Source organism: Gobius niger (genome assembly GCF_951799975.1).
Source record: "Gobius niger genome assembly, chromosome: 1".
NCBI classification, from domain to species: Eukaryota; Metazoa; Chordata; class Actinopteri; order Gobiiformes; family Gobiidae; genus Gobius; species Gobius niger.
In genome coordinates this window covers 75,392,255-75,404,919 of record NC_136852.1, presented here as the reverse complement: position 1 = coordinate 75,404,919, position 12,665 = coordinate 75,392,255, and the positions used below count along the sequence as shown (strand labels likewise).

General features: G+C 41.5%; 1 protein-coding gene across 1 annotated transcript in view; it reads right to left on the bottom strand.

Annotated features, from left to right (window-relative positions):
• The window catches only part of wdfy3 (WD repeat and FYVE domain containing 3), a 146,044-nt gene that overhangs the window by 33,729 nt on the left and 99,650 nt on the right, over window positions 1-12,665 (bottom strand). The window contains 11 exon segments of the mRNA XM_079563969.1: window positions 1,312-1,403; window positions 3,160-3,313; window positions 4,363-4,469; window positions 4,563-4,680; window positions 4,758-4,877; window positions 6,175-6,310; window positions 7,919-8,004; window positions 8,547-8,667; window positions 8,745-8,893; window positions 10,259-10,422; window positions 12,017-12,185. Coding sequence (XP_079420095.1) covers window positions 1,312-1,403; window positions 3,160-3,313; window positions 4,363-4,469; window positions 4,563-4,680; window positions 4,758-4,877; window positions 6,175-6,310; window positions 7,919-8,004; window positions 8,547-8,667; window positions 8,745-8,893; window positions 10,259-10,422; window positions 12,017-12,185 — 1,416 coding nt within the window.

The following is a 12,665-nucleotide window of genomic DNA, read 5'->3' as shown; positions in this document are numbered from 1 at the left end:
TAGGCCAGGATGAATGATGTGAGTGAGTGAATGTGTGGTGGTGTCAGAGGGTCCGTTGGCGCAGACGTGTGTAGTTGCGAAAGCGCCTGGAGCTGAAGCTACAAACGTAGTTTACACCACCGAGAATGGAGTAAATGTATCTCATGTATCTCATGTAAAGCGCTTTGTGACTATATGTCTGTGAAAGGCGCTATATAAATAAAGATCTTCTTCTTCTTCTTCTTCTCTCAAGATTATTTTTACACTAATCAGAGAGTACTTTTAACATTATTAGAGTTAAATGGGAGGAAAAAAAGGTAGAAATACTGTCAATGCACCCAGTTAGGTCATGTATTATGTAGTTATTCTCTTTTTTATTCTTGTTCCGTTGGCGCTAAAGCATTTGTATCTTGGATTAGTTCAAACCGATTCAAATTCAACATAGAAGAACTTTAATTTTAAGTCATTTTTCCAGTGTTGTGCTTTACTTTGGCCTAATAATCAGCGGCTTCGGCCCTCGGTCTGTTTACAATAAAGAGGATCGGCCTCTGCCAAGAACACTTGCCTCCCCTGCTTTAAAGGAACAGGCCAGTGTTTCCAGCCTGAGATCTGTTCTTACCTTAGACGAGTTCATGTGTTCATGTCTGGTCTTCACGCGTGTCCTCAGTCACGTAAACACAGACGGTTTACTTCGATCTACTCCTGGAATTATTACGCCTTACAATATAGTCCCCCCTTTTATCCGCTTAGAAAATCCACATGTTTAATTTAGTGTAATTATACTTTATCGTTAACACTTCACGTAACCATATTTAAATAGGGAAAACCTGGAAGAGCTTGGTAGCTTCTATCTTGACCTGGTTTGGAGCTATAGAGGCTAAATGCTAACGCCGTCTGTGCTAACGTGACTGAGGACACGCGTGAAGACCAGACCGGTACACATGAACTCGTCTAAGGTGAGAACATGTCTCAGTCCGGCCTGTTCCTTTAAGGTCACCCAGCCTCACTCACTACAGGACACCCAGAGGTCTGTGAGGCTCCTTCTGCTGCAGACGGATGAGGTTTTTTCATCATCTCTGTGAAGGGAAGATGATCCTGCTGGGTTTTTCTAAACTCAGGCGAGAGCATCTAACGCACACCAGACACGTGACAGTCCTGAAGAGCAGAGGAGCTTCTGGAGGCCACGCCTGATCCACCTTAAATCAGTCCTGTGGTGATGTTTGAGGAGAGCTAGTTTCTACAGCATTAGTTCTTCCACATCCAAGTCAAACTGGTTCTGTGGGACGTCCTAAACCCTCCCCAGCCCTGATGGTGAGATGGAGACAGACCCACCTCTCTGTGGACCCGGATGAACTCTCGAGGGTCTCCTTTGGCCCACGGGGGCAGCAGGACGTCGCCCAGCCTGGTGCCGTTCTGCTTACTCCCTGTGAGGGACACAAGACACCAGTGAGAAGGTGCAGGAGTCAGGGTTCAAGAGGACATGGAGGAGAAGCTGAGGAGAAGCTGAGGAGAGACTGAGGAGAGACTGAGGATTGACTGAGGAGAGACTGAGGAGACACTGAGGAGAGACTGAGGAGAGATTGAGGAGACACTGAGGAGAGACTGAGGAGAGACTGAGGAGAGATTGAGGAGACACTGAGGAGAGACTGAGGAGAGACTGAGGAGAGATTGAGGAGACACTGAGGAGAGACTGAGGAGAGACTGAGGAGAGATTGAGGAGACACTGAGGAGAGACTGAGGAGAGACTGAGGAGAGACTGAGGAGACACTGAGGAGAGACTGAGGAGAGATTGAGGAGACACTGAGGAGAGACTGAGGAGAGACTGAGGAGAGACTGAGGAGACACTGAGGAGACACTGAGGAGACACTGAGGAGACTTTTTGTCATTTTTTTGTCATTCTTTTAATCAAATTTTTGTCATTTTTTTAATCAAATTTTTGTCATTTTTTTTCCATTTTTTTAATCAAATTTTTGTCATTTTTTGTCATTTTTTTATCACATTTTTGTCATATTTTTGTCATTTTTTGGTCATTTTTTAAATCAATTTTTTGTCATTTTTTTGTCATTTTTAGTCATTTTTTAATCAAATTTTTGTCATTTTTTTGTCACATTTTGTCATTTTTTTGTCATTTTTCAAATCATTTTTTTGTCATTTTTTGTCATTTTTTAAATCAAACTTTTGTCATTTTTTGTCATTTTTTTTATCACATTTTTGTCATTTTTTTAATCAAATTTTCAGGGGTCAAGAGGACATGGAGGAGAGACTGAGGAGACACTGAGGAGAGACTGAGGAGACACTGAGGAGAGACTGAGGAGACACTGAGGAGAGACTGAGGAGAGACTGAGGAGACTTTTTGTCATTTTTTTGTCATTTTTTTGTCATTTTTTTGTCATTTTTTTGTCATTCTTTTAATCAAATTTTTGTCATTTTTTTAATCCAATTTTTGTCTTTTTTGTCACATTTTGTCACATTTTGTCATTTTTTGTCATTTTTTTATCACATTTTTGTCATTTTTTGGTCATTTTTTAAATCAATTTTTTGTCATTTTTTTGTCATTTTTTGTCATTTTTTGTCATTTTTTGTCATTTTTTGTCATTTTTTAAATCAAACTTTTGTCATTTTTTGTCATTTTTGTGTCACATTTTTGTCAATTTTTTTTAATCAAACTTTGTGTCATTTTTTGTCGTTTTTTTGTCATTTTTTTAATCCAATTTTTGTCTTTTTTGTCACATTTTGTCATTTTTTGTCATTTTTTTTTATCACATTTTTGTCATTTTTTGGTCATTTTTTAAATCAATTTTTTGTCATTTTTTTGTCACATTTTTGTCATTTTTTGTCATTTTTTGGTCATTTTTTGTCATTTTTTAAATCAAACTTTTGTCATTTTTTTGTCATTTTTTGGTCACATTTTTGTCATTTTTTTAAATCAAACATTGTGTCATTTTTTTGTCATTTTTTTTAATCACATTTTTGTCATTTTTTGTCATTTTTTTTTATCACATTTTTGTCATTTTTTGTCATTTTTTGTCAATTTTTGTCATTTTTTTTGTCACATTTTTGGTTCTTTTTCTGTCAATTTTCTGAGACTCTGAGGAGACTCTGAGGAGAGACTGAGGAGACCCTGAGGAGACTCTGAAGGTCTGCCCGTGGCCTCCACCGTCTCCTGACACTCGTGCTCACCCAGGTCGAAGTTGTTGGAGTTGAGCAGGAACTCGGGCAGGTAGAAGAACTCGGGGATGAGCTCTTTGACGTCGGCCATGTTGTGTTTGGAGGCGGAGAGCCAGGCTTCTCTGATGCTGTGGAACATCCGGTCGGCCAGGTCGAAGTGTCCGCCCTGAGGAGGGAGGACAGTCAGAGAACGGGGAGAGTTCACCTCTGACCCCCGCCTGAACCCAGCTCTTTATCTGCAGGACGGCTTTACCCAAATCAGAAAGATTCTTCAGAAATTTCTTCTTACTAAAGAAATGTACGATTTCTTCAGTAAATCGTAAATGTCTGTTTACACTTTACTACAGTCTTATTTATCACTATTTAAATGATGGTAATGTTGTTTGGGGAAATACTTTCACCACTTACCTGAACAAAAGTTTAATTCTACAAAAGAAGTTTGTCCGTAAAGCTGCTCTTTCCAAACCGGATGCTCCGAGTGCACCGATGTTTTTGAAATGAAACTTGAACATTTTTGATATAAATACTTTAATGACTTGTACCTTTGTATTTAGATCAGTGTATGATGAGGACTGGCCTTCGTATATAAAACATTATTTTATGCATAACCATCAGGTTCATTGTTATTCCACAAGGCAGGCTATAAAACGGCACCTTCATCTGCCGTTATATAAAACATCTCGATCAGCGGACAGTTAGATATGATGGAGTTAAAGTCTGGAACAGACATGTCCATCTTCACCTCATTATACAAGTATAAAACAAACTAAAACATAAGTATTTGTGCTGAGTACAGAGCAGAGACTCATAAAGGAAATGATTGTATGAGTGTTGTATATTTGACACGTTGTATTTGTATTTGACTCTGTATTTTTGTAGTGACTTAGCCTGGATTACTCTGATTCTTATTTAATGTTTACTGTTGTATATTCATACATCCGAATGGATGCTTTTTATGTTCTTTTTTTTTCTTTTTAACTAGTTATGCTAAAGTGCTAAAGAAAAAATAAAAATAAAAAAACAAATGTGCTGGAAAATCAACAATAACACAATAAACCGCGGCAAAAACTAGACATAAAAGCAGCGACAATGCAACGAAACCGTGTCCTAAAACTGGCCTACAGGCGGTGAGCTCCAGTGGAGAAGCATTTGGATTTGGGTAAAGCCCGGGGGTCAGAGGTCAAAGTGAGGCCGAGGGGCGGGTGTGGGGCAGACCTGCAGCCGGAGGAAGATCTGGGTGAAGGGCTCCATCCGGACCAGGTAGGAGGCCACGATCATGGCGGAGGAGTAATGTGTGCCGTAGTGGTACGCGGGAGTCTCACCTGCAGACAGAGGTCAGAGGTCAGAGGTCAGAGAGGTCAGTGAGGACAGTGAGGACACGGTCAGGGGAAGGCGGTCCCTGTCTGAGGTCTTACCGTTGGGATCCTCCCAGTCCTTGTACCTCTTCTTGTACTGCGTGAGCCGGTCGTCCGTCTGAGCCCCCATGGGTTTGGACAAGTTCCGGAAGGTCTTGGGATTGTTCAGGTCCAGCTCCTGAGAAACACACGTGTTATATGTGACATATATATTATTATTATTATTATTATCATTATCGTAAAGGCAGGGAGCACCTGGCAGTCGTAGTCGGCCAGGATCCAGGGGAACACCGGGTACTGCATGAGGTCGTTGTAGGAGCGCCCGGCCAGAGTGTTCAGGTGCATCAGGTACTGGAAGTTACTGATCTCCCCACGCTGGAAACACAACAGAGAGGTTTGAATGAAGGAGCTGCTCTGAGTGGAACACACAACTGTTTTATAAAACACTGCAAACGCTTTTTACAGTGAAACAAGCAGAAAATAATGACTTTAACCTCTTAACTCCCGCCTGAACCGAGACATTTTCTCCAGTTCAACTTTACCCAAATCCTGTAGGCCAGTGTAACGCCTCATTTGAAAGCTAAGACCTACAAAGCTCATCTAAATGGATCTTTTTCCTCACGGCATCAGATTTTTTTTCCATCCTTTTTGTTTTGGGGGGTATTCAATTCATTTTTTCAACTCACTTTTTTTTTTTTTATCATTTCTTTTGTCTTTTTTTGTCATTTTTTGTCATTTTTTGTCATTTTTTGTCACATTTTTTGTCATTTTTTTGGTCATTTTTTGGTCATTTTTTTTGTCACATTTTTGTCACTTTTTGTCATTTTTTTGTCATTTTTTTGGTCATTTTTTTGGTCATTTTTTGTCATTTTTTTTGTCACATTTTTGTCACTTTTTGTCATTTTTTTGTCATTTTTTTGTCATTTTTTGTCATTTTTTTGTCACTTTTTGTCATTTTTTGTCATTTTTTGGGTCTTTTTTTGTCATTTTTTTTGTCACATTTTTGTCACATTTTTGTCACATTTTTGTCATTTTTTGGTCATTTTTTGTCACATTTTTTGTCACATTTTTTGTCATTTTTTGTGTGTCTTTTTTCGTCACTTTATTGTCACATCTTAATCATTGTTTTCGTCTCAGTTTTGTTGCTATTCTCTCACCTACTTTCCAGAAGCTTTTGGATTGGGGTAAAGCCAAACTGGAGAGAATGTGCTCGGTTCAGGCGGGAGTTAAGGGGTTAAACAGAAATATCCTCAAACAAACGTGTGTTTCTGTGTCTGAAACAAAGGAACTAAAACAGAAACGCTGCTTCATAAAAGAACAGGAGTTTATTACATGTTTTCCTCTGTGATTGTGCTGTTGTGTTGCTGGATTATTGTTGTGCTGTTGTGTTGCCATGAAAAGAGAATAAAGAATGAAGTATCTGTGATCAGTCATACACATTGGCCACCAGGGGGCAATCTTAAGAAAAATAAATCAATTCCAGACTTCACTAAACATTACAGGATAGAGTTAAGTTCCTTTGTTTTAGTTTCATGAAAACTCTGCATCTGAGAGGGTGAGGGTTTAATCGTGTGTTGTGCAACTCTGTCTTTGAATTCTCTAAACAACGTTCATCCTTCATCATCTTCAGAAAACATGTGATGGTCCTGGTGTTGAAGCCAGTGAGCCGCACCTCCCATCGCTGAGTGACCGACTTCTCCCCCACCAGGGTGCTGAGGAGGCCGGAGCCCTGCTCCACGCTGGTGTTCGGCCTCTGACCCGACACCGACTCCGAGCTGTCGGCCAGAGACGGGACCACGGCCAGGAACCTGCAGAGATACAGGAACATGTAACACGCGTGTGGTCAGCAAAGGTACAGGAACATGTAACACACGTGTGGTCAGAGACAGGAACATGTAACACACGTGTGGTCAGAGACAGGAACATGTAACACACGTGTGGTCAGAGATACAGGAACATGTAACACACGTGTGGTCAGAGATACAGGAACCTAAAACACACGTGTGGTCAGAGACAGGAACATGTAACACACGTGTGGTCAGAGACAGGAACATGTAACACACGTGTGGTCAGAGATACAGGAACATGTAACACACGTGTGGTCAGAGACAGATACTGCACTAATACTCTTCTTCCCTTTAGGACATTCTTTAGGGGGATTTTAAAGTGCAACTTATTCTGCTTTTTCCAGGTATTTGGTAATGAAATATTGATCTAAAAGTGACCCCCAGATTCCACATTCTCCGTGCCCGCCCCACTCCGCCCCGACCTCCGCAGCAAATGCGTTGCTATGTTGAACGTTCAGAAACATTCCACATCGTCCACTCCGCTCCGAGGGGCCTGCGTCGCCTCTCCGCCTCTCCGCCTCGCCACGATAAAAATACGGATCAGCCCTACTTTCAGGTCCGTCTGCGCCGCGTCAGCTCCGGCCGGATCAAGCTCCACAGTTCAGACGCACCAGACGGGAAAGAGAACGACAACAATATCCGTATTTTCAAAGTAAATTCCCTCCGAGCGGACTTTATTTTAACGAAAATGTCACTATTTCACACAAAGTGACCTCGATAATTCCCTCTGCGGAGTTTGTTATCACAAAAACAATCACACGACAAGATTAAGCTTCTGTTGCTTTCGTTCACGTAACTTTTTTTTCCTGCCTCTCTCTCCCTCGCGCATGAGGGCTTTATTGTCAACCTGACCCGCACGGCCTTAGAGGTGGGGGAAACCTGGCTTCTCTGTCTCCTCTGAGACGGTGCACCACCTCCTGGGCTTGTCCCTGTGTCAGAGCGTGGTGTCCTGCACTGGTCAGCTCCACCTCCTCCTTCCTCCTCCTCCTCCTGCACAGCTCCCTCCGCTCCACTAGTCTTTCACCATCTCCTTGTTCGTCCCTTACTAGTCTCCTGCAGCTCCTCTTGTGACGCCTCCTCTGAGCTGCAGGGGGAGCTCTCGGTGCCTTTTCAGTGTCTCAGAAAAAGAATATGTCGGTCTCAAACCTAAAACAGCTGCAGTTTAATATCCTGTAGTTTCAGAATCTGCCCAAACACTTCTCAGTCTTAAGCTACACAAGGAGACGACCTGGTTATATTAAGGCTGGTTCCAGAAGCTTTTACATTAGTTAACCTGGTGCTGGTTAAATGACCCGTGACGAGGCTGACCAATCAGAGGAGAGGAAGTGTATCAGAGATGGGAATCTTGCATCTTGTGTTTATCCTCTGAACGGCATCGATCTGTGGCTTCTCTGCCGATAATATACATGTTTGAGAAAAAAGCCGCATCAAATGAAAAAATAAATGATCACAGAACCTTCTCCACAGACCGGCTCATGGGCACAACAGCAGATCGTCGTGTCTCTAGTGAATATTGTGGGATCATGTGACTCTTCCATCCAAACGGTTCAGTAGCAGCTGAGTAAATACCTCTGGTAGACCTTGTTCCGCACTCCTTTCTGGAAGGCCAGTAAGTAGTTCCTGCCGTCTGCGGAGAAAACCTCCACCGCCATGGGCTGAAGACACACAAGGCTCAGCATCAGACGATATCAGACGATATCAGACAATATCAGACGATATCAGACGATATCAGACGATATCAGACGATATCAGACGATATCAGACGATATCAGACGATATCAGACGATATCAGACGATATCAGACGATATCAGACGATATCAGACGATATCAGACGATATCAGACGATATCAGACGATATCAGACAATATCAGACAATATCAGACAATATCAGACGATATCAGACAATATCAGACAATATCAGACAATATCAGACAATATCAGACAAGGAGGAGCTCTGTGACCGACATGTTTCTGTGGCTGGACCAGAACTAACTCAGTCTTTGAATGTTTGAGTCCAGAACAGAAACACAAGTCAGCAGAAACCACAAACTGCTGAATGAATCTTTACAGAGTGTTGTTGCTTTGTTTTGGAGGCTTCCTCTCGACTCACGAGGACACAGTGTTGTGGCGTGGAGAACAGCGTGTGTGTAGAGGGCGTGTGTAGAGGGCATGTGTGTGTAGAGGATCTGTGCTCACCTGCAGCAGGTAGCGTCTCTTGTGCACCTCCTTGATGTCCTCGTAGGCGAAGATGCTGCAGGTTCTCTTCAGCTGGCTCTGGCCCTGCCGGGCTCCGCGGGGAATGATGGGCTCGTGGAGGCTGTGGACGTGAACAACAGAGCTTCAGGATCATGTTCTGTATCTGACCGACTGAGAAACGCCTGAGGCTGGTCGTACTTGTGGGGCAGAGTGTCGATGTCCCGGATCTCCCTGGACACGGTCATGGTGTAGCCGTCGATCACGTAGAAGTGCTCCTTCCCGAAGAGCAGCAGCCCCTCACTGGTGTCCAGGCCCTGCACCCGAGCGCAGCGGTACATGTGCTGGATCTGGAACAGACAAGAGCTTCAGAACCACAGAACAGGGACAAGTGTAACCCGCATTTCCTGAAGCAGTTTTAATTTTGCGGGTCTGCCTCCCGTACAGCCACAGCCCCGTTTCCTTTTACCTGTGGGGTTAATCCCAGGTCACTCCCTCCTCCCCACGACTCCCTGTGACTGTGGCTGGTGGCGTGTGGTTTTGGGAGCTAAAGCTACTACTAGCGCCGATTCCACGTTAATCTACGCTCATACTGACACTCCGATAATGGGTGAGTTTTTAAAGTTGGAAGCGGTTTATGAATGATGGCGTGAGGTTTACAAATGCATTGTTTTAACAGACCGTTCGAGCCCCACACCTTCAAACCTCTCGGGCTGGGACCACTTCTTCAACGGTGAGTTTCCGACACGAACTCGGTTTATTATTTACGTTTATAGCGAGTGATTTCAAGTTACATTTTGCAGTTTTGATTGCGTGATCCAAGCCTCGCTGCCGCTCCCGTTCCGAGCTCCTTTGAGCCTCTTTGATTGTTTACGTTTGTTATGTGCTGTGCTAGCGCGCAAAGCACCGCTTCTAGCGCTTAATCCGTGACATTATTTAACTTAATATTCAAGCCGAATGGCAGGGGACGTTTCTTTTACTAGAAGCGACCCTTGGTTTTGCGCTTTTGCTCCGGTTTTGTGAACGCTTGTGATTTCCAATTATAGCATTAAAGCGGCTTTGAGTTTCCGCTTTGTTTACTTGTTGACTTTTCGACGTAGCTACGTGTTTTTTTTCCTAATTGTTGCGCAACTTTATCGACCTGAGAATCTGCTGGAGTATTTTAATCCCAACTCAAGTAATTTAATGTATTTTTGGATTTCCTGAGTATTCTGAACCTTTGAAGAACTATTTAGCTGTTAAATAGTTCTTTTCAATGTACTTTATGGTTATAAATACCGTATATAAATCACATGATTGTAAAATATCTGTAAAATCTACAGAGGTGAATGTAGATGATTGAGCTTAATGATGCATATGCTCATTTGTTTCATTTCGACCTTTGAGCTGACCTAATAATATATATACTTTCATAACCTCCTCTATTTATTATTATATACCATATACATATATATATTGAATACACTATTATATTGAAAACTATACCACCATATATATTCAATACATTTTTTTGAAACGTTCCTTCCTGTATATGTGTTTTATTCACACACTCTGGCTCCGTGGCCGAATCTTCTTCTGGCACAGGTTGGTTTCAGTCGACCCTTCTAGTCATAAAGCGTTACACGAGGCTCCTCTGACCAGGCTCCTCTGACCAGGCTCCTCTGACCAGGCTCCTCTGACCAGGCTCCTCTGACCAGTGTGGAACAATAACTGACCTTCTCCCCCTCCTCCAGGAGCCTGAGCAGAGCCGTGTTGTCCGGTCTCTGCTCGTCCTCCAGGCCTCCGGACTCCAGCAGCTGGTCCTGGCTCAGCTCCAGACTGTCCTCGTCAGCGCCATCTGCTGTGGAGCGAGAGCGCTTCAGGGGGGCCTTCACCAGACCTGCAGCCACAGGAGCATGAGTCACACGGGGGACACAGGGAACACGCAACAGGCATGCTTCTGTACACGCTTAGCTGAGAAGAAAACAAGGATGTAAACGCAACAAAAATGTGACAAACGTTCAACAAAAATGTGAAAAAAATGTGAATAAAATGTGACAAAAAATGAACAAAAATGTGACAAAAATTGAACAAAAATGTGACAAAAAAGTGACAAAAAATGACAAAAATGTGACAAAAAAAGTGACAAAAATATGACAAAAAATGACAAAAATTCAACAAAAAAAATGAAAAAAATTCAACAAAAATGTGACAAAAATGTGACAAAAAATGACAAAAAAGTGACAAAAAATGAAAAAAATTCAACAAAAAAATTCAACAAAAATGTGACAAAAATGTGACAAAAAATGACAAAAATGTGACAAAAAATGAAAAAAATTCAACAAAAAAATTCAACAAAAATGTGACAAAAATTCTACAACAATTCAACAAAAATGTGACAAAAATGTGACAAAAAATGAACAAAAATGTGACAAAAAAGTGACAAAAATATGACAAAAAATGACAAAAATTCAACAAAAAAAAATGAAAAAAATTCAACAAAAATGTGACAAAAATATGACAAAAATTCAACAAAAATGTGACAAAAATATGACAAAAATGTGACAAAAATGTGACAAAAAATGAAAAAAATTCAACAAAAATGTGACAAAAATGTGACAAAAATGTGACAAAAAATGTGACAAAAAATCAACAAAAATGTGACAAAAATGTGACAAAAATGTGACAAAAAATGTGACAAAAATGTGACAAAAAAATGACAGAAATTCAACAAAAATGTGACAAAAATGTGACAAAAATGTGACAAAAATTCTACAAAAAATGTGACAAAAAATGACAAAAATGTGACAAAAATGTGACAAAAAATGAAAAAAATTCAACAAAAAAATTCAACAAAAATGTGACAAAAATTCTACAACAATTCAACAAAAATGTGACAAAAATGTGACAAAAAATGAACAAAAATGTGACAAAAAATGACAAAAATTCAACAACAAAAATGAAAAAAATTCAACAAAAATGTGACAAAAATATGACAAAAATTCAACAAAAATGTGACAAAAATATGACAAAAATGTGACAAAAATGTGACAAAAAATGAAAAAAATTCAACAAAAATGTGACAAAAAATGTGACAAAAAATCAACAAAAATGTGACAAAAATGTGACAAAAATGTGACAAAAATGTGACAAAAAAATGACAGAAATTCAACAAAAATGTGACAAAAATGTGACAAAAATGTGACAAAAATTCTACAAAAAATGTGACAAAAATGTGACAAAAAATGACAAAAATTCAACAAAAATTCAACAAAAATGTCCAGACCAGCAGCCACAGGGACATGAGTCACACAGGGGACACAGAGAACACGCAACAGGCATGCTTCTGTACACGTGAGGCATAAGATCTTTACTTCACTGATACAAACACAGAAACAGGAAAGTCATGACTGCACCAAACACACCTGGAGGTTCCGCTTTAAACCCTGCCCTATGGGGGAACCTCTGTCCTCCACCTTCTCCGCGTCCCTCACCTTTGACCCGGGCGATGGTGTCCTCCCCCGGCTCGGGCTCCTGCTGGCTGGTCTCTCCCTCCGCCGTGGGCTCCACTGAGTGCTGGTACATGCCCGGGGTCCCGCTCAGCACACGCGTGTAGTACTCTTTACTGTCGTAGCTGATGGCCCGCCGGTACCTCATGGGCTTCTGCAACGACAGGTTCATCTCATCTGTGCGGGGGTTCCTCAGAGAACATGTGAGGCACAACAACTGCTTTGCCTCGAACAAGAAAACACCTGATCTTAGAGGAGCTGGTCTCTGTGTGCAGTACCTGAGTGGACCTGTAGGGGAGTCTGAGAGCAGGGTTCCCGCGCACGCTCCTGATATATTATTATGAATCAGTTTCTATAATGTGCTTCTCTAGAACTGTGTGTCTGACAGATACATTAAAGTGGGGGTTAGTATAAGGTTTGGCGTCCCCCCCCCCCCAACACATTTATAGCTTATCATCCATTTTCCTGCATTCTAGATCAGTTCCAAACGTGAGAATGGTCCTAAGATTTAGTCACTTTAAAAGGAACATTTTTTTAGTTTTACCTTTGAAACATCTTTAGCTCACACAATGTAACTAAACACTAAACATCTCACTCTTTTAGCTCGAATGATGTTTCTGAGCATCACAGGCTC